At 56.9% G+C, this 20366-nt stretch overlaps 10 protein-coding genes across 10 annotated transcripts; 6 read left to right on the top strand and 4 right to left on the bottom strand.

The window, feature by feature from the left end:
- Window positions 1-314: 314 nt before the first annotated feature.
- ACO1O0_005937 (phosphotransferase family protein) lies at window positions 315-1411 on the top strand (the record flags this gene model as incomplete). Its single annotated transcript, XM_083195342.1, has 2 exons — window positions 315-766; window positions 820-1411. The coding sequence occupies 2 exons, from the start codon at window positions 315-317 to the stop codon at window positions 1409-1411; spliced, it is 1044 nt and encodes a 347-aa protein (XP_083048358.1).
- Window positions 1412-3224: 1813 nt separating this feature from the next.
- Window positions 3225-4274, top strand: ACO1O0_005936 (zinc finger MYND domain-containing protein; the record flags this gene model as incomplete). The annotated part of the gene is made up of 1 exon (XM_083195341.1): window positions 3225-4274. One exon carries the CDS (start codon window positions 3225-3227, stop codon window positions 4272-4274), a length of 1050 nt encoding a protein of 349 aa, XP_083048357.1.
- Window positions 4275-4402: 128 nt separating this feature from the next.
- Window positions 4403-5881, bottom strand: ACO1O0_005935 (flavin-containing monooxygenase; the record flags this gene model as incomplete). Its single annotated transcript, XM_083195340.1, has 1 exon — window positions 4403-5881. The coding sequence occupies one exon, from the start codon at window positions 5879-5881 to the stop codon at window positions 4403-4405; it is 1479 nt and encodes a 492-aa protein (XP_083048356.1).
- Window positions 5882-6693: 812 nt separating this feature from the next.
- On the top strand, window positions 6694-8022 carry ACO1O0_005934 (uncharacterized protein; the record flags this gene model as incomplete). The annotated part of the gene is made up of 1 exon (XM_083195339.1): window positions 6694-8022. The coding sequence occupies one exon, from the start codon at window positions 6694-6696 to the stop codon at window positions 8020-8022; it is 1329 nt and encodes a 442-aa protein (XP_083048355.1).
- Window positions 8023-8158: 136 nt separating this feature from the next.
- On the bottom strand, window positions 8159-9223 carry ACO1O0_005933 (uncharacterized protein; the record flags this gene model as incomplete). Its single annotated transcript, XM_083195338.1, has 1 exon — window positions 8159-9223. The coding sequence occupies one exon, from the start codon at window positions 9221-9223 to the stop codon at window positions 8159-8161; it is 1065 nt and encodes a 354-aa protein (XP_083048354.1).
- Window positions 9224-9955: 732 nt separating this feature from the next.
- Window positions 9956-11080, top strand: ACO1O0_005932 (uncharacterized protein; the record flags this gene model as incomplete). Its single annotated transcript, XM_083195337.1, has 1 exon — window positions 9956-11080. The coding sequence occupies one exon, from the start codon at window positions 9956-9958 to the stop codon at window positions 11078-11080; it is 1125 nt and encodes a 374-aa protein (XP_083048353.1).
- A 392-nt stretch (window positions 11081-11472) lies between these two features.
- ACO1O0_005931 (uncharacterized protein) lies at window positions 11473-12309 on the top strand (the record flags this gene model as incomplete). Its single annotated transcript, XM_083195336.1, has 1 exon — window positions 11473-12309. One exon carries the CDS (start codon window positions 11473-11475, stop codon window positions 12307-12309), a length of 837 nt encoding a protein of 278 aa, XP_083048352.1.
- Window positions 12310-13042: 733 nt separating this feature from the next.
- ACO1O0_005930 (family 8 carbohydrate esterase) lies at window positions 13043-14044 on the bottom strand (the record flags this gene model as incomplete). Its single annotated transcript, XM_083195335.1, has 1 exon — window positions 13043-14044. One exon carries the CDS (start codon window positions 14042-14044, stop codon window positions 13043-13045), a length of 1002 nt encoding a protein of 333 aa, XP_083048351.1.
- Window positions 14045-15170: 1126 nt separating this feature from the next.
- On the bottom strand, window positions 15171-16295 carry ACO1O0_005929 (glycosyl hydrolase family 61-domain-containing protein; the record flags this gene model as incomplete). Its single annotated transcript, XM_083195334.1, has 1 exon — window positions 15171-16295. The coding sequence occupies one exon, from the start codon at window positions 16293-16295 to the stop codon at window positions 15171-15173; it is 1125 nt and encodes a 374-aa protein (XP_083048350.1).
- A 1901-nt stretch (window positions 16296-18196) lies between these two features.
- Window positions 18197-19108, top strand: ACO1O0_005928 (DUF2456 domain-containing protein; the record flags this gene model as incomplete). Its single annotated transcript, XM_083195333.1, has 1 exon — window positions 18197-19108. The coding sequence occupies one exon, from the start codon at window positions 18197-18199 to the stop codon at window positions 19106-19108; it is 912 nt and encodes a 303-aa protein (XP_083048349.1).
- Between the last annotated feature and the right edge of the window lie 1258 nt (window positions 19109-20366).

The following is a 20366-nucleotide window of genomic DNA, read 5'->3' as shown; positions in this document are numbered from 1 at the left end:
TACCTTTGAACAATCCCTACCTTACTCCGTGATGATCTGACCCAACCTGTGTGCCCTGCAGTCTGCCAACCAACACTGCTCCAGCCGCACGACCCCTTTATTACGGTTGCACATCAGGTAAGGTGGTGTTTTCCCATAATTGCAGTTTTTGCGGACCTTGCCTAATGTGCGACTGTATTACATTTGCCTAATATCCCACCGTAATCGTCCGCCGTACTCAGGCTGCCAGCTTGTTTCTCATCTCCAATGCCTTGAAACCCGGACAACCCCTCCACATTCCGTTGATTCTGTTAACAGTCATCTTATTGAGGATCATGGCTGCCACCATTGAAGAATACTCCGTAGACGAAGAGATTGTCGAATTTTTTAACAAGACCACAAGCAGCCAGACAGAATGCAACAAGCGGGCCCAGGAGCTCGTGGGAGGCAGCCCTATCCCAGTCGCCGTGCAAGGCGTTTGCAGTTACTCGGTATATGCGGGACCCAATCTTGACTTTGTCGTCCAGTTCCGACTCAAGTCACTGGAGCTGAAGGTCGAGACTTCTGCGCTCGCCCGCCGTATCTTTGGTGAGTATGCACCAGAAGTCACTTTCAAAGGTCAACTCGGCGGCGAGAGCGATACTGAGGGAAAGGAACCGCTGCTCGTCTACGTGATGAGCCGAATCAGGGGCGTCAGTCACCTTGACTTCGTCCTGAGTCACAACATTTCCAACAACTCCCCGGAGTACTTCGCTCTACGGAAGAATTTGATGACTGATGTCGCTCGGTATGCTCTTTATCCCTCTAACTGGCTCCCTTCCTTGCTGACCTGGCTCCTAGATTCTTTGCCCGTTCCTGGAACAATCCTCAACAGGTCGATGCCGCTTTTCGTGATGGCCTTAGTCAGAGGTTCGAACGTGAATTACGACTGCTCTTCAGTCTTCCAGAGCGATTTCATCCCATCATCCGATCCCTTCAAAGATCGTTGCCTGCGATACTCTCTCTTCCCATGGTCCTCATCCATAAGGACTTTGGGGTTTGCAACATTCTCGTCGATGATGCCACTTTCAACTTGGTTGGGGTAATTGACTGGGCAGAAGCAGAGATCGGCCCGTTTGGGACAAACCTACACTCTCTACAGGCTCTGGCCGCTCACTTGCATCTCAAGAATGGCTGGGCCAGATATGACGACTACGACGACCTCCAGGACACATTCTGGGGCACGTTCCGCGACGAGGTGGGAGGCCTCTCTGATGAAACGGTTGAGACCATCAAGGCTGCAAGGGTCTTGGGACAGATTTTATCCAGAGGATTCACAAGTCGTCTCGCAAACATGCCGGAGGCAGTCCCAATCAAGGATGATGAGACTGGGCGTTACAACATGCTTTACTTGGATGGATTGCTTCTAAATCCGACTACGAAGTTTGCTTGACAGGTCAGGGAAGGAAGAGGGGCATTCCAAGTCCCAAAAACCTCCATACGCAGGTTTGTCGCCTGACCTTGCTCAGGAGGCATTTCAAGAATACTTCATTGTCCAAGAAGTGCCAAAATTCCCTCCTAAGGATTTCCAATAGGTATTATTGTATAGAAAGCAGTGTAACATGGGAACGATTAGTCCACGCCACCATAGCCGACTGGAGAGTATTATTAGAAACCTGAAGATGGTATACAATCTCATTTTAGATTTTGTATAGCCCCGGGTTGCGAAAGGACATGTCCGCATCGCATGACATGTATGAGTCGCTTCGCTCTCTAGGCAACGTTACTGATCTTACCTGACTGATCTTGATAGAATATGGAAAGCGTCTATGCATCGAGATTCCCAAGAGCAAACAAGCGGGCGGACTGTTTTTCGCCTATCAGGCAGCCGGGCCATCGGGCGTATGCAGCGTCAGCATTCAGACTTCCGATGATGACTCCTCATCAACTTCTTCCGCGGCGCAAGCTTCGGCAGCGGTAAACCAGCCTCTTAGTAGTACTAGTGCGACACCGAGTTCTCTATCCCCCGCCCCATCTATTGGCAGCGAAGAACAGCTTGACTTATTCCCGCCTGCCGGGACTAAAAAGTATATGCTCCTCTGCGTGAACACCAGAATAGGCCTTATGAAACTATTAATCGTTGGCGTTGCTGATGTGACGGATGCTGACGAAATGTTCTGGTGACTGAGAACGGCATATTATAAGCTTCGAGGCACGGGGAAGAATAATCCGCTAGTTAAGCCGAAAACGATGCATTACATGAAAGTAAGTTGTTCGCCATTTATTTATTTATTTTCTCGACACCGTATGACGCCTCGTCTACACTAAATGTAGATTAACCTCACCTAATATGTCGTGCCTCTAGTTCCAGCTCCGCGATCTCCTTACATCTGACGAATGTATCGGAGCCTAGAGACCAACTCCGTCCCTTCTCGAAAATAGATTCTCCGCCAGGAATACGCCTTTCGGCCCTGCCTACCTCTGTTAGGTGACTTGCCTATGCCTCCCGCGATCTTCATGCACTACTTCCGTAATCAGAGCGACCACCTTGGCCCTATTGCAATCGAGATATTACCCACCAAGCTACACAATATTCTCGCGTATGACCATACCGCAGCTAGTGGTGTTATATTTCGTATACCTCACGGGTGGGGATTCTATACAGTGGAAGGGCTTGAGTGGGAACGTATCGCGTGGGCATGTGGGTGTCTCTACGGCTCTAGTCTCTCTCTTTGCGGTCTTATGGTGTACCCTTATTATACCATTTGAAGCCTACCATAGTCGTCTCACGATGTGGTAGTCACCATATGCCGCATCGTAGCCCGTCTCCTGTTCACTATAAACAGACAATTATATTAGCGATGATGCGCTGCTAAAGGGATAGAGAAAACTGCGGGATTATAATTTATGCCCCATAAATTATGAAGCGAATTAAAGTTCTATATCCGTACTTTTCGGGCAAACACGCCAATCTCGCCCCCTCTGGCACATAGGATGCCATTGATCGGCTTCCCGTCGCGCCGAATGCCAATCATGGGCATTGCTACCTAAGACGAGGAGAAAGTGTTGGAAGTGTTGAGCGTGACGCGAATGTGACGCGTACACGTGATGATTCGACGATGTGGATTTGCGGTGGGGTGGATTCAGAGGGAGGGTCGCAACTTCTGCATCGTACCTGCTCTTCAACCAAACGGGCCTTGATCCTTCCTGTCTCATCTTCATACATGTCTAGTCACCTCGCATCTCGCCCACACTCACCCTCCACAATGTCTTCAGCCCCTTCGCTGTCGCCTCCAGCCTGCGGGGTCTGCGGTCGTACAGACGACCTCTCCCGGTGCGCCGGCTGCCAAGTCACCTACTACTGCGGACGAGATCACCAGACGTCATCCTGGGCTAAGCACAAAGGTCGGTGCTCAGCGGTTCGCAAGGCTCGCAACCATATGGAGCGCGAAGAGCAGCAGGTGCGCGAGCTACAGGGTGACATGCTCAACCCACCCAACCCCTTCGAGAACGGGATCGGCCACTTCTGGGGCATCCACGGGACGAGGCCGTACATGCGCGCGCGCCTCGGCCTGATCGACGCGTTGGTCGAGGGTTTCGCCCTTCCTGGTGGGCAGAAGGTTGCTGTGGAGTCTATACTAGACCATCTCCTCGACATGCTTCGGCTCTGTCGGGGTGACAACATGGGGCTCCGCGACATGATCCCTGCTCTGTACATCCGTCTGGGCAAGGACCAGGTCGCATATGACTTCATGAAGTGGTATGCCACGACCGGGCAGGAAAGTGACTACGACTGGGGCGACATGGACCTGCCGTTCCTCGATGTCAAGGACGCCGACGCGCTCGAGTCGCCAGAGGGATTATGGTCGCGCAGGTTTTCCGATCTGAGCCACATGTCCTCAGTAACACTCATCAAGCTCCGTATCCTACTCGATCTCCAGGCCATCCAGGCTGTTTCCGGTCCACTAGAAGGCAGGATGCCCCAGGAGATTATTGAACTTGTCCGCAGTGAGCTCGTCGGCTCCATAGTGGAGACACGTCCTGAGGTCCTCCGGGGAGACACCGCAGAGATGGAACGACTTATCCAGGCGGCCGAGACCCAGATAGCAGATTTGCATCGGTACGTCGACCAGGCTAATCCTCACTTCTGGCGTCATTTGATCAGCAATCCGGCTGCTGCCGCTGCGGCCCCGCCCGAAGCGTACGCGACCGGTTCACCCTCGGAGGCTCGTCTGATGCTTCGATACAACTATTCCGCGTGGGCCGAAACACCCTGGGCGATCGAGTACATCAGAAAGCTGAGCGGAGGGGCGTGATGCGGACGGGGCGGGTAGGCACCGTACCATGTCCAGGCGAGAGAAGAATCTCGAACTCCGATATTCAATGACGTTACATAGGCTCAATCTATGACAATAATACAATACTCCCTCACACTCCAAAACAGCTACTTGCGCAACTCTAACCCCTGCAGGGGGCTCGGCCACGCCGCCTGGTACATACCCTTGAGATAGTTCTTCCTCGGCGCCCACAGCCCCTCGCCGGCCTTGGGCAGACTCCTAACGCCAACCTGCAAATAGGTAGAGCTTAGGTCCATCTGGCCAAAGACACTCATCTTGTCGGCATCCTTGGCCCGCGGGATTACCACCTTGATCTTCTGGGACGACATGAGATTCCACAGCCTCGTCAGGAAGAGACCCGTGGATTCGGCGCCGAGCGTCCACGACGAGCTTGCATACCCAAAAACGTAGGAGAGGTTCGGGGCGTCCTGGAGCATACACCCCTTCAGTGCAAACTTGCTCGTCGGGTCGTATGGCTCGCCATCAATCGAAAACTTCATTTTGCCCGCAAACATGACTTTGAGCCCCGTCGCCGTCACGATGATATCTGGGCGCAGGACCTTGCCCGACTGCAGGTGGATCGAGTCCTCGGTAACCTCGCGGATGACGTCGGTGACGACGCTGGCCTTAGTGGACCGGATGGCGCTGTAGAAGTCACCGTCGGGGCACACGCACAGTCGCTGGTCCCAGGGGCCATAGCGGGGGACAAAGTCCGGGTTGATGTCATACCCAGGGGGCAGCTGCTTCTTGGAGCCCTCCTGAAGCGCCTTGCGCGCGACCTTGGGAAACCATTGGCAGAGGTGGTACAAGTAGCTGGCGTAGAAGGCGAAGTAGTTGCGCATCATGTGGCCCGCGATCATACGGGGCAGCACCGTGCGCAGCGTCCACATGATGAACTTCATCCATTTCGAGGCAGACAGCGAGACGATATAACTAGGGCTGCGCTGCAGCATGGTGACGTGCCGGGCGTCCTGGGCCATGCTGGGTACGAGGGTGACGGCTGTGGCGCCGCTGCCGATGACGACGACGTCCTTGTTGATGTAGTTGAGATCCGAGGGCCAGAACTGAGGATGGACGACGCTGCCTTTGAACGACTGGAGGCCTGGGATGGTGGTTTTGAGGGGCTCGTCGTGGTCGTAATAGCCCGTGCCGACAACGAGGAACTTGGCACGGTACTCGATCTCGACTCCCTCATCGCCACCCTTCTTTACCTTGACGTTCCATGTAGAGGACTCAGAGCTCCAGTCGGCGGAGAGGACGTTTTCGTAGAAGCGAATTTTCTTGTCGATACCTGACTTGGCGGCCGATTCGTTCAGATAGGCGCAGATCTTGTCACCCGTGGCGATGGGCCTGTTGCCCTGCCAAGGGTTCCACGAGAAACCAAACGTGAAGACGTCCGAGTCAGATCGAATTCCAGGGTACTGGAAGAGATCCCACGTTCCGCCGATGCGGCCTCGACGCTCTAGTACGGCATAGGTGAGACCAGGGGGGCCTCTGCTCTGGACAGCGTGGGCTGTGTTGATGCCAGAGATGCCGGCGCCTACGATGAGGACATCGAACGACTCGAAAGTGTTAGCGGAGGCCATGCTCAGTATTCCTATCCGCGGTGCGATACAAGACCGTTACCGGGGACAATAAAGTCCTATGGAAACGATGTACATACGGGCGACGGATTCGGGAACTTATACTCCCCGAGTGACAGGCCGAGGTCATGTCAATGAAGGTGTAATAGAAAACATGTCCCACAGATCGATGAGGGAGCTACAGGGATCACAGATTCCCCTCCAGCACGTTGACCAGCGCCACCTCATGCTCAACGTTTTGCACATCGTAACGTGTTCCGAATACGGCAAAAGGTGGCCGAGGCTGGTCTCCGACTCCCCCGCTCTCCCCCACACTGGGAGACTGGGGTATGGATGGTATGGCTGAGAAAGCTGATTAATTATATCATAGCGAATGCAGATGGTTTAAATACGACGTAGTGCATAATGAGAATACTACCTTCTAACCAAAGAAAGGTAGTAGTATACTTGAGCTCTTTTATATATATATAGTTTTCCTAATATGCCGATAACATTATTTACGGCTCAAACGGGGTTTTTCTGATATCCCGAGGAGGAGTGTTTGGGTTAATATACCCCTAGCGCCTCTGCGGCTGTGATAGATTGGCCCCACAGGGGTAGAGACAGATCATGGGGGCGACTGGACAGAGGAACAAAACAACATCAACATCGTCCGTGGCCAGAGTCTAAAACTATCCCCAGTACGGATGGCTCCCCCCGCTTGCGACCGATGCTCCCGCAGAAAGGAGAAATGCCTCTTCGACGATGGTGCGCCAATGTGCTGTCGGTGTCGCCAGCACCAGACACGGTGCTCCTTTGAGAGGCGCCAGCGACGAATGGGCCGTCGCCCCGTTGTCAAGAACCCCCCGTATGGGAGCTGCGAGGTCCTCAGCCTCGACGAGCCGGCTCAAAGCCCTCGCCATGTCCTCAGCGGTGAGCCGAGCCCGGCGAATGGAAACTCCCAGACGGAGGCATGCCCAACGCCTGGAATCTCTGTCGAAGGGGTGCTATCACCGCCTACTTCCAGAGAGGACAAACCGCCCACGAGCCCATCATTCGTGGCCAGAGACGTCCTGAACGACCGAGAGGTATTCTATCTTTTCCACTGGCCCTACATGATTGGGCCAAGCTTCACGGACCGGTTCCAGGCCGCCATACGCGCCGTCTCCTCCCACGCAGACGGGATGCTGCTGGAAGCTTACGATGCCGCTCTCAATCTGTGGGATATAAAACACCAGCGAATCAAGTCCCTCGGCGAGGTTGACGTCTCAGCCGGGACCGACTGCCTGCGTGTGCTGCAGAACACGACGACGGTACGGCGCGAGGATGCAGCAGCGATAGTCATGGCTGGCCAGATCCTCCTCGTCTACCACATTGTCACCATGTGCACGTCGGCCTACTCCATCCTGCGCAGCGCCCTCCTAGCCGTTAGGCCATTCTATGACGATCTCCTATCTCAGCCGCATCTAGACCCCATCACCATCACTCCCATCTTCCTCGACACCGTCGAGTCTCTGATCCACCGTGAACCGCCCATCATCAGAATTCCCACCTGCCACCGCTTCATCGTTGACCGGTACGCCGGTCTATGCTGGACACTGCTCCCCCTGCTCCAACAACTATGCGACTGCAGCGCCCGGGCCAAAGCATCCGGACCCTGGAGCCCATCTCCAGCCAGTGACGACGAACCAGACATGTTTGCCGACTTGGAGCACCAGATCCGTCTCTGGGAGCCACGCCCTCCCCCTTCCGTCTTCTCCGGCTATACCACCCGTGAAGTCAACGCCATGCTCCTCCAGGCACGCGTCTACCGCACCGCCGCCCTCCTCATCATCCACCGCCTACGCCACCCCCTGGGCACACGCGATGACGAGGCCCTGGTGCACGCCAACGTCATCATCGCCGAGCTGCTAGGCTTCGTCGGCTGGGCACCCGACGGCATGCGCGGCCTTCCCATCGCCCTGCCCCTGCTAGTGGCCCTGCTGGAGACGCGCACCAGCGGGGGCGAAGACGTCATTCCTGAAATGGGATCGTTTGCGATGCACCCGCGGCACGCCAGCGAGTTTCAGCGCTTCATCAGCCTCGTGTGGGCCGCGAGGGAGGGGGGCTTTCGGGGGCTGTGGTTTGATCTGGCGACGAGCTTCCAGGTGCCGATCATTCCGTAGGAGAAAGGTACATGCGATTGATGGATGAATTTGATTTTCCAATACTATAATAATATTTTTAATGCTGTGGTATCGTATCTTTCTCATAATATCCGTACACATCACATCCTGCTACCTACCACCCATCCCTCTGGTCCTACTGCGCCAACGTCCTCTTGGCGGATATGTCCCTCATATACTCCTGCATCCAGCTCGGCAGGCCCCGGATGATCGAGATCCACCACACATTCCCGGGGACAAACACATGCCCGCCCTTGCGGCTGTAGATCTGCTTGAGGACCGCGTCAGCAACGTCCTGCGGGCTCATCATGGGACCCTGGCCCTTGACGATGCGGTCCGCGTAGGGGGCCGTCATGTCGGTGGCCACCCACATGGGGTGCACGACCGTGGTGAGCACGCCGGGGGCCTTGTGGAAATGTTTGAGCTCGCACTTGAGCCCCTCGTTGAAGGCGAGGGCGCCGGCCTTGGTGGCCGAGTAGTGGACGGAGGTGGGGATGGTGACAAAGGAGGCCATGCTGGCGATGGTGACGACATGGCCCTTGTTCTTGAGGACCATGTTGGGCACGAACTCGCGCGCGGTGCTCCACAGGGCGCGCAGGTTGACGCCCATGATCTTCTGCAGGTAGGCGTCCGACGACTCGAGGATGGTGCTGCTGTGTGCGATACCCGCGTTGTTGATCACGATGGTCGGGTGGCCCAACTTCATCCGGATGTCGTCGGCAGCCTCCCGGACGGCCTCGGCCGACGTCATGTCGCACTCCCAGTGCTTGATGGCGCTGACCTTGGCCATATCGGCCGGCAGCGCCTGGACGTCGAGCACGACCACCTGCACGCCCTTGGCGACGAGGCCCAGCACGATGGCCCGGCCAATGCCGCTGGACCCGCCCGTGACGACGGCCAGCTCGCCGTTCCAGTCCCAACCCCTCTGCGCAGAGACGGACCAGTTATTCAGCGCCCAGCGGCTGAGGAAGCCGTTCACCACGCGGATGGAGCCCAGGGCCAGCAGGATGCGCAGCGGCAGGCGGGCGTCGGTGGAGCCGAGGAGGCGCTGGATGGCCGGCGAGCTGAGGACGCGCTGTACGACGTCTGTGGGCGCGTAGGCGAGGAAGAGCAGGACCGATCCGGGCACGAGGGGCTGCAGGGCGAGGTTCTTGATGGCGCCGAGGAGGCTGCTGGTGACTGGCACGATGGAGGTGGCCATTGTGGCGGATGGGTAGTAATACACTCCGTGGTTCCGCGGTGCTAGTTTGAGGTCAATGGGAGTGAGATGGTGAGGATGCGATGCCAAGGTGGGCGTGAGGGCAACTTACATATAGGCTTTATAGCGGATCTGGGCTTGCGTGTTGCTTAACTAGTCGGCGTCGCGTCGGCGGTGTGCAGATACATGGAAGCCAAGTGCGGATAGCAATCTGACTATCACCTTGTCATCGATAAACAGTCTGTTCCAGAATCACAAGCTACGCCGGCTGTCAAGTATTAGTAAACGACTCCGAGGACACCGGGGGACCGTCTCTCGCAGGCTGCATAGACTAGTGTCACCCACCTGCACCGGCAACTTATTTCCTAATCGGGAACAAGATTGGCATCATCTCCACGCGTTGGACCCCTCGCAGGGTCCCATCCATCTGTACGCATCATGATTCATGCATGGGGTTTAGTTACCCCGCATTTTGTCTTGGAACGCTCCTTGCATTCGCTGTTGGCCTGGCCAAGAATTGATCAGACACGGCTGCTGCTGGTTAGTGCCTCGGCCCAGACCGCTGCCAATGCTTGAGCCAGCCGTCCAGCGGATCCTCGGAGCATCTCATAGAAATGCACCGATCCCCATGCTTTTCAGGGGAGGGGAATCTGGGGTGCATACTCCTCCTCCTCCTCGGCCTTGCTGACCACCACTTGAGTGTCCACCAAGTGACTTCACCCCACACTTAGCACCATGGCCATCATCCGCCCAGCCTTTAGAACCCTCTACCTGCTCTTCTTCGCCCCCATTGAAATCGCGCTTCCTCTCTTCCGCTTAACCCTCGTCGGCATCCACCCCAAGGGGAGACAATCGCCAGCATGGAGCCTCAAGCAGGCTCTCCTCGTCCGGCTGATAAAGTCGGTCATCCGGACCATCTGCATCGCCCGTAGAACCGAAAAGCTCACCCTCCAGCCCGGATCCGAGGGCGACCGCTTCGCCGTAGTGGTGCCAGCCGCCTCAGACCTGTACGTCGGCCCAGCAAGGGATCCGGAGCTCCCGCCCTGCGCCATAGGAGGCACGTGGACCCCCAAATGCCCCCAACGGGCCAAGACGGCCGATCCCAAAGACCTCCTCGTGGCGCTGCACTTCCACGGCGGCGCATTCGTCATCGGCGACGGTCGCGACGGCAGCTCGGGCTTCGCTGCCAGCCTCCTGACCCGCGACGCCGGCTGCACCCACGTCTTCAGCGTGCAGTACCGCCTTGCGACTGACTCCAACGGCCGGTTCCCTGCGCCGCTCCAGGACGCCGTGTCGGCATACATGTATCTTCTCAAGACGGTGGGGGTCCCTGCAGACCGCATCGTCCTCAGCGGAGATTCCGCGGGTGGGAACATCGCCTTGGCCCTACTTCGTTATATCCACGACTATGGCGCCAAGCTGGATATCCCGTCTCCTGCCGTAGCGATCCTCTGGTCTCCCTGGACCGATATCACGATCGGCGACGACGAGACGAGACTTGTGTCTGTGGTCGAACAAAGTGCCTGTTACCTCCACGAGCGGCTCCTCAGATGGGGCACCAGGACCATCACGGGAGGAGGCAAGATTGCATCCACGGACCCGTACCTGTCACCCGGGAGAGGGCACGGATTTGCGAGCAAGACACCCATGTGGGTGCACTCGGGCGGAGTCGAGGTCCTGTACACGGACAACGTGCGCTTCGTCGAGACGTTCAAGGCGGCTGGGGCAGAGGTTGAGTGGGTGGTGGATCCCTACAGTCCTCACGACATGGCGTTGCTTGGGAAGGTGCTGGGGTTTGAGAAGGAAACCAGGGCTTCTGCTGCAAAGGCCGGTCTGTTCATTCGGCGTCATGTTGCATAGTAGGAAGTATGCGGGCGTTGTTGACATTGGTTGACAGATAGGTATAGCGAAGTTGGTATGCGGCTCGCCTCAGACTGGATGCTGGTGCACGCAACATGGTCACCTCGGCGAAGTTATGGATCGGATTACCAGATCTAGTTACTCCTTGTCAAGGGCCTACGATATTTAATTGACCTAGTGTCTAGGCCGTCGTGCGGCTTCACATCTGTCTTACATTTATATGTCAGTTGTGTGCTGCTGCCTGTTGGGCCCCATGAGACGGCAGAGCACAGGTGAAGGCTATAACAACCACTCCCACCCCAACGTCCATCTCTCACCCAGTTTGCACCTACATTTTCCATCCTCTCAATCCCGTGCCTTGAGCAGATCGTGAGAACGTGGCCACCATCATCATGTCCCTCAAAGACAAGACCCAGGCTCTCGCCGCCTGCAGCGTGGCCAACCTCGAGGGGTTGAAGAATATCCCCCTCCCCAACGATATCCTCGCATGCAGCACTCTCGAAGGCCTCCAAAAGCGAATCACGCTCCTCGAGACTCGCTACAACATTCCCATTCTACCTCCTTCCCCCAACTGCACTTGGAGACACCTCGCATGGCGCATCTCGCAGCTGGAGAGTCGGCAACATCGCCTCCTTATGCCCGGAGGAGTACCCGATCGGAAGCTGTTCAAGACCAGCTTTGGCAACATCGTTCCCCCCTCTGAGGAGATATCTATCGAGGAGCTCGAGAACATTGTATCGAACCTGGCCACCCGCGTCATCTCAAACTCGCCCCCTCCGCCTCCGTCCAAGGAGCAGGCCGACGAGGAGCAGAGACTCGACGTGGTCCGCCAGAACGCCTTCTATCTAGCTGGTCGTCGACGTACCTGCATCACCTCCTTGCCCACCTCCAAGGACGCTGCATTCTGGACCAAACTGGGCGTGTATACACTCGTCGTCGAGCTCACCATGGACGTTCCAGCTTGCAGTCCGATTGCACGTCCCGCGCCGAGGCAAGCTCCGCCACCGCCGTCGTATCTTCGAGGGGCCCCTGCTATGGGGACAAAGAGATGCGGAGGTAAAGACTACTGCACTTGCACTTGCAACGCAGGTGGGAAGAAGAAGATTGTGGGCGGCAAGGCGAGTGGAGAGTCATTCTTTCGATTCGGCTGGCTCAAGAGCCTTGTCTGTCGGAGGAGGGCCGTGGTGGATGACAGTTCCTCCATCTCTTCTGGCACAACCGCTGATTAGGTTGGTACCATGGTATAGGTTGCTATTTGCAGTGCATCAGGTAGTGAGAGAGTCATTTGGGAAAAGATTGATCCACACTCAGGCAGACCAGTCCATGTATTCCGTATAGGGTAGTGCAACACCGAAAATCTCCGGCATCGCCACCTGAGTGAGGTTACAGATCAGCTCTCCCAGGGTGGCTGTCGCCTGACAACCTTCATATCCTAATTCTTTGACTATTCCGCTTTGAATACGACGCATATGATGCATGCTCTTAGCCCCATAGTAGCCATGGTCACAAAGCAACATACCCCACCGGAAACCCTCCCGCAGCCACCGCCCGTTCCTTTCAAGTGTGTATGTAAAACCACATGTTCATGTCAGGTCCTGTAATCAGATGACAGTAATGCTTTTCGCAAGTCAAAAACTTGTTCCATCTATCGTGGGGTCTCCCCCGGCCCTGGCGGTCATCCATCATCATGTCGCAGATGAACACGAACAAGTTTGGTTGTGCCTGTGCTGTGGCCTCTGCCAGATTCCCCTTTGTAGCGATTTATTCACTCCCAGCACAGTCGAGGGCTTAGAAAACATGTCGACGTCCTCGATAGATGCTACGGAATTCACGTATTGCCGCCCCCCCCCCCCCCCCCAAATGAAGATGCATCTGATCTAGGTCCCCTAATTCTGAGCATGGCAAACATTGATATTGATATAAAACCCATACCAAACCTTCCTTGGCACATGATGTATTCAACTAAGAATCACCAACATCAGCACCCTTGCCAGCATAGTAGCTGGCATCAAACCAGTCAGCACTCTCATACCCAACGAGCACATCCCCCAGCACCACAGCCGCATCCATCGCCGTCGCAAAATCCGCCCTGTCGCCCTCGCTCCCCGCGCCCGTGTTCTCAAACTCGCCGTAGTACACATTCTCCGTGTTGGGCTGCCCGTCGTTCCACACGCGCCACCCGGCCGGGTTGATGACCTCGCTCATCTCGGTGCGCTGGAAGATGACCTGCGCCCACGACCGCCACGGGCGCCCGAGGTAGTACGCCCCCGCGGGGACCGAGTCGCCCTGCACGCCCGACACGGCGCTGTGGTCGAACACGTAGATGGAGTCGTTGTCCTCGTCGCGGCCGTGCGCCGTCACGTAGCCGATGCTCTTGGCCACGCAGCGGATGTCGGCGCGCTCGAACCACGCCAGGGCGCGCTGCCCGAAGATGAAGTCGGTGGCGCCCACGACCTGCGTGTCCAGGTAGATCTGGTGGCCCTCGTTGGCCAGCAGCGTGTCCTGGAAGCCGGAGAAGGCGCAGCCGTAGTAGCCGCTGTCCGCGTAGGCCGACAGGGCGACGGCCTGGCTGCCCTCGCCGCGAGAGTTCTCGACGTTGACGTTGTACAGGCGGAAGCCATCTGTCTTGACGCGTAGGGTGCCTGTCTCGTCGTTGCCGATGCCGTCGTCCTGCGATAGGCCGTAGACGAGCGTGACGGTATTGGCGGCAAAGGACGTGTCGTCGTCGGTGGAGCCGTAGATGCTGAACGGCGACGCCGAGCGCTGCTCGATGAGCACCTGCTCGTTGTAGGTTCCCGGTTCGATGAAGATGCAGGGTGGGTCAGAGTCCACGGCCGACTGGACGGTTTTGAAGTCGCCAGAGCCGGACTGAGAGACTGTGACGCAGCCTGAGGGCGCCGAGGTGCGACTGGCAGCCAGGACGGCCGTCGTGAAGAGGGCGACGCCAGAGTAGACAGACTTCATAATGGTGAATCGAGTGTTGGTTCGTGATGTGACTTGCTTCTGCCGAGGGCCATGTCCATATGTTCACGGCCAGGCATCTCGTCCTTCTTATACTACTTCGCTACTCGCACCTTCTTGCCGACAATAAGGTTGCACTGCCGGGACAGGGGCCTTCCCCAGACTTTTGCAAAAGCCGTTGCCGTCTCTACCGTGGAAATCCAAGTCCCCGGGGGGCCGTCATTGGTGGATATGCATCGTGGTGCTTCTCCATATTGAGGCTCTGTCACGAAGTGCGTTGCATCTCGAGTGGCATTGATGGGAATGACGGCCGTCCGCTGGATTCCCCGCGTATAAATTGCCGTTGGTGCCCTGAACGGGGAATGGGGACCCGCGAGCTCCGAGACGCCCATTCCGGGTTTGTATACCGAACGACGAACGTGGGTCACCGCGCCAATGCTGTCATCCTCTGATGCGTGGGCGGTTTTGCCTGAAGATCCAGGGAACCTTGTCTGCGTTTCGAGACGCGGTGGAAAGTTGGTCTAGGGTGGTGGGCAAGGAGATCGGGGCGTGTTTCATATTCAAGCGCTCAAAACACAAGCCAGGAACGGCTCACAGTCGATCTCATTGATGGAAGAAAGTTTGCCCAGAATCTTTTACAGAGTGTTATCAGAGGGCAATTTCGCCTATCACTTCTCGGCATTTCATTTTCCAGTGACGCCGTCTTGGCCTTTTATGCCGGGGTTGAAATACCTACCCTGGTGCAATAATTGAAGACAAGCTATCCGTAAAGGCGGAATTAATGTCTGGCGAATGACAACCCATATATAGGAATAATTTTGGGAATATTGCCCTGCCGGCCGGTGTCAGCGGTGATCCCAATATTAGACGATGAGAGGGTTTAACATCGACATAGAATTCCCATGTTCACATCAATCGGTCATAATATGATGCAAATGTAACCCGAACTCCAAGGAGCCCGTGCTATTCTCTATCTTTTGGTACAAAACATGAGGCTCATATCTACAGCAGAAAGTGAAATGATCGACAAGATCCATAATTCTCCCCCTCCCCCTCTTTTTCTTTCTCCTCCCCTCCATGTGACCATCATGTCAAAGCCACGACTACCAAATCCCGCGGGACGAATCCCTTACAGGCGCATGGCACGAGAGTGGCGGCGGACCTTCTTGGTCTTGCGGCCGTGCTTCTTGCCGTGCTTCCTGGGGCGGCAGCTAGGACCGGTGGGCTCGGGCTGCTCGGGAGTCTGGCTGACGGAGGTAGGCTCGGGCTGCTCAGGGGCCTGGCTGGCAGAGGTGGGCACAGTCACGACGCTGGTGGGGGCGGCGGTGGAGGTAATGATGGGGGTGATATCGGGGCCGGGAGCGCTGGTGGGAGTGGGCTCGGCACCAGCATCGGTGGTGGGCTCAGGGGCGGGGGCAGAGCCGGTGGGGGCAGAGCCGCTGCCCTGGGTGGCAGTGCCGGTCTCCTTGATGGCCGAGGTGGTCTGCTCGATGGCGGAGGCGCCCTTGATCAGAGCAGGGCCGGGGATGGGGTAGCTGTCGAGGGCAGTGTAGATGTTGAAGTGGATGCCCTCCTCCTCGGCAGTGTAGAGCTCAGTGCCGAGGACACCAGCGGGCTCGCTGGTGCCGGAGCCGGTGATCTCGAGGTTGAAGCACTGGGGGTAGTTCTGGGCACCATTCGCCTCATTAGCCGAGTGAAGGGCAATGATCTCGTGGCGGAGGACGTAGCTGCCGGGGGCAATGTCCTCGGGGACCTTGACCATCCAGCCGAGGCCGTTGTCCATCAGGTCGTCGGAGGCGTAGAGACCAGGGGCGCCAGAGCCGTCCACGAGACCAGCCTCGTCGATCTTGAAGAACTCGAGGGTGGTCTTGTCGACAGACTCGCAGCCCGCGTCACCACAGCGGGCGAGGTAGTCAATGACGGGGCCGTGGTGAGACTCGGGCCAGGTGTTCCACTGGAGGAAGATGGAGTCACCAGCGGCAAGCTTGGCGTGGCCCTTGGCGTTCTTGCTGTCACGGTGGCAGATGATGTCGGGGTCGGAGTAAGCATCGGGGGCAACGAATCCCAGGTCGGTGGCCGAGGAGCTCCATCCGATGACGACGGGGTTCTGGCTCTCGTCCTGGTAAGGGAAGCTGGTGACGTCGTAGCCCGAGTACGAGACACCGTTGATGACAACGCTGGACACATAGCCGTGGGCGGCAACAGTGACGGCGCCAGCGAGGGCGGTAGCAAGAGTTCGTGTGGCGGAAGGCATGTTGGAGATAGTATTGGTTGGCAGTCGTTGGACGAGAGAGTGTAGGTTCGAAAGAATGATGGTAGTATTCCAAGTGATTTTGTTTCAAGAGTCAAGACCGGCTAGCGGTTGGGAAGAATAACAAGACTTCAGTCAATGAAGTGGATAAAAAGACAATGAGGGAATGGAAGAGCAAGAAGCCCGAGACCAAGGAATGGATAGAATGAAAAGCTGCGACGTGAGCGTGAGGAGAAGCAAGAGAAAGTTGGGATCCGTCGGGGCGAGCACGGTGTCTTTTATCACGGGCCACAAGGCGTTCAGGACGGATCACTCCGTCCAGCAGGAGGCCGGGATTCGAGATGGTGGGCAACATGAAGGGGAAAATGCGGCTCCGGGACCGAGTCCCAGTCCCACTGTGCCAGCCGTCAAAGCTGGCGTTTCAGGGCTGGCCTGGGATCAGGTAGACTTGTTTAGTGGGGACTGCGTGTCAAACTTCCGGTGAACAAGCATTGGGACCCGCGTTGGGGCCCAGATCCGGAGCAGACGGCGTTACTATCCGACAACGTTGGGCGATGAGGCTCTCGGTGGACGAGATCCAGGCGAGTTGAGAGCCGGGTGGTCGAGCCCCCGGCTCATGTCATGTCGGGCAAACAGGACATTTCCCACGGGAGTTGCGGGACTGCGCGCCGACGACCTGAAACCATCGGAGCGGTGGTGGAGCTGTCGTCGAGTGATGGTGAGGTCGAGGCGTCGAGGAGACGGAGGATGGAGGAGGCAGAACCAGGGATGTGGTCGCCAGGCGTTTGATTCCCCTGCGCCTGCAGACATTCGGCGCGTTCCGAGGGAAACAGGGGGCCTGTGCGGGCTGAGACCGCTGTTGTTGGAGCGCCTCACAGCGGGCGTAGGTGCTGGAGCTCACTGGACCAGACCAGTTTCCTCAACGCTGATTGGCTGTTATGCCGGACACGGCGATTGTTTGAGATGCTGCACCTCCGTTTCTTGGCCGCCATGGATGTTGACCCAGCCGCCTGACAATCTGTTTGAGACGCACAAGACGCAGTAATGTGGCGCTGGTACTTCATTTGCGCCTCTCTACCAGCCCGCCGGGCGAGATCAGAGCGGTTACGCGAATCTCAAAGCTCTCTGGCGTTGCATTAAATCGAGCATCATCATGGATCCCTGGTCCAACGCATGCGGTGGCCACGCTTTGCGTACCCAGAGGGTTTCAGGGCGTATCAATAGCTGGACGGGGCAGTTCGTCGGCCCTATGGCTCCTATTCGTACATAGTACGTGTAAACTTATACCGAACCCACTGATGTTTTAGATGTTTCTGTGAGCGACAGGCCAGCAAGTGGTGAGCGCCCCGTGCCTGGAGCTGTTTTCCCAAAAGGGAAATACCAACGGCGGAAATCAATGGCGTGCACACCCACGTCAACGGTCAGACGTCAAATGCACGCCAGTCGCTGCACGAGCCTTGTTGTGCATCATTCATTGATGTGCAGGTGTGCAACGAATCTCCAAATGCCTCCTCCTCTACGCTCGTGATCCCCATCACAGAACGTCACAGAACTCGGTCGCATGCCTCGACAATGCCCTCGAGCTTTGCTTCCCATCCTGGTGCCCCCTCCCCTATTCGTCTAGCAGCGACGACTCAGCGTCACAAACAAGCTGGGCCGCTGCCCGAAAATCTGCCCATTACCCAAAAAAAATAGCCACGTGCTTGCAATTTCCACGCCACCCAAATGTTATTACTGCCAGACTCAAGACTACCTAAGGTAGAAGGGGACTCTGGGGCGCGGCAGGAAAACCCTTCAACGCGTCGTCGTCATCGTAGCCTCCTCCCTCTCATCTCCCATATCGCACACAGTCAACCTCATTTCATTGCGATAGCTCTGCCTGGAGTTTCACGCCGCCCGCAGACATGCCAGTTCTCGACGGAAACACTGGGGCGGCTGATGAGACAGCCACGCCGGCAGTGGGGGTCGTCGCGGACCGCGCAGGGGCAGACGCTGCAGATGGGGCAGATGGTTCAGATGCTGCCCACGCCCGTAGCGACTCACAGGGGCCCATCACCCCTACCAACGACGAGGAGGCCGGCAATGGATCAAGCAGCAAGCCAGGGCGCCTCCCGCCCAGTGAGCGCTTCACGGCACGTCAAAAGTTTTACGTTTTTGTCCTCGACGGCTTCGGCGGCATGGCCATCTCTGCGGGCATCAATTTTGCCATCGCCTACGGTAAGACCCGACAGCCCTCTCTCACGGTCCGACCAAAGACCATTGCTCTGACCTGCCTACTTCCAGGCATGTACGCCCACCAGGACACGCAGAAGAAGCCCGTCCGCCTCTTCCAGCTGCCCAACACCCTGGCCGGCGATGCCGGCGTCACCATAATCGTCCAGTGCATCGTGACCTGGTTTATCGAGTGGCTCCTCGTCACCCACGACCTCTCCAACCGCTCCATCCAGCCCCTTGGCATCTTCCCCGAACCCTCGCGGCCCATCCTGCGCTGGCTCTTCCTCCTCGACTATGGCAACCACCATCGGCCCCGCACCGTGCTCGCCAAGATCTTCCATCAGGCCCTCCGCGGCTTCCTCATCTGCATCCCATCCTTTATCCTGCTGTGGCCCGTGAGCGTCGGTGCCCTGACGGCCCTGGGCAGGCGCTCGGGAGGGGACTATGTCTACCCCAACCGCTGGACGCCGCAGTTCTTCAAGTTTGTCCTGGGCGGCACGCTTGGGCTGTTTACGGCGCCGCTCATGGCCATGTTCTGGCTCGTCAAGGCTGGCTGGGAGGGCAAGACGGAGCGGCCCGTGTCGGAGGAGGCGAGCGTGTGAGAAAACTTCTAATGAGTTCGTCGGGATGCGAAGACTGAGTCTCATGACCCCCTCGACTCTACTAGCGCTGGTCACGCTGATACACCCTAATTTTCAACCCTGCCTTTACGACGCTCATGATGAACGATACGATACATACATAGAAACGATAAAACATCTTAAGCCCCCTTATCCAGCAGCGATGCCCAAGGGCGGAGTTTGCCGACAGCCGACGCGCACGCCCCGATGTTCAGTCCAAAGCGCCCTACTTCACTGAATGTTAAATATTCGACGAGCTGCCCCTAAATTTCCTAGTTATCCTCCAACCTCTTTCTATCTGCCTTTGGCTGGCATCCCGTGTCGATCGCGGTACCTACTAGCGTAATCGATATCCCAGGCTTCTTCGAGGCACGATGCCCGCGATGCTGGATCTGTCTACCTATGGCCTTCCCTTAATGCGCAGCTTCGTCTGGGTCAGAGCTCGAGCCCGAATTGCCCAAGAATCCCGGCTTGTTCTATAACTCTGATGGCTTTCGCGGCTGCTGCGCGCTTGTTTCGCAAGGCCCAGAGGTTATTTTGTCCTGGAATGGACCCTGTCTCCTCGCTTCGGAGGTGTCGGAATCGGCCGCATCATAGCAGGATATGTGCAACGTCATCGCCTGCCGTGAACCATTTCCCGACCCGTAGCCCAGAGTGCAATGCTTCAACTGAGGGAAGGATTCGGAATCACGACCGATCGTGACGGATGCTGCCGACCAGCCGGACCAAGGGTAGATTCTATTCGGTGTACGGATACAGAGTGGGGCATCGCATTGTGCAGCCTGCAAGCCAAATATAGTAGTACGGGCGGCAATCCTCCTCGGCCTCTGGCCCAATCAGCACTCAGCTACGGTTGGCCGTTGCTATTTGGAGACGATCAGGATCTGGGGGCGCAGCACCTCGCCAACCAGGTCAATGCTTCAGTCGCCCAAGTTGGCCATGAGGTCCTATTTATATTCTAATATGCTTGAGTAGTATACTTAAACCCCTGTTTGATCCAGCTTCTACTACTTCGGGTCCAGTATCGTGGGCTGACCAGACCGCACACTTAGCCTGCTTAGGTGCAGTTGGTCATACGCTGACAGCAATTTGTGGTTATTTTGGTCAGCTAGATACTCTAGCTCATTCCTTCGAAGAAGTCCCTATAGTTGAATCAAACAAGGATTTGAGTGTATAGCTGCGAATGTATAAGCACTCTCTGTACTTATATAAATGCATATCCTTTCCATTTGGAGAGTAT

This window comes from Amphichorda felina (assembly GCF_050947745.1).
Source record: "Amphichorda felina strain 45539 chromosome Unknown scaffold_6, whole genome shotgun sequence".
Taxonomy (NCBI): domain Eukaryota; kingdom Fungi; phylum Ascomycota; class Sordariomycetes; order Hypocreales; family Bionectriaceae; genus Amphichorda; species Amphichorda felina.
Note: the sequence above shows the minus strand (reverse complement) of the source record. Positions and strands in the feature narration are given on the sequence as shown.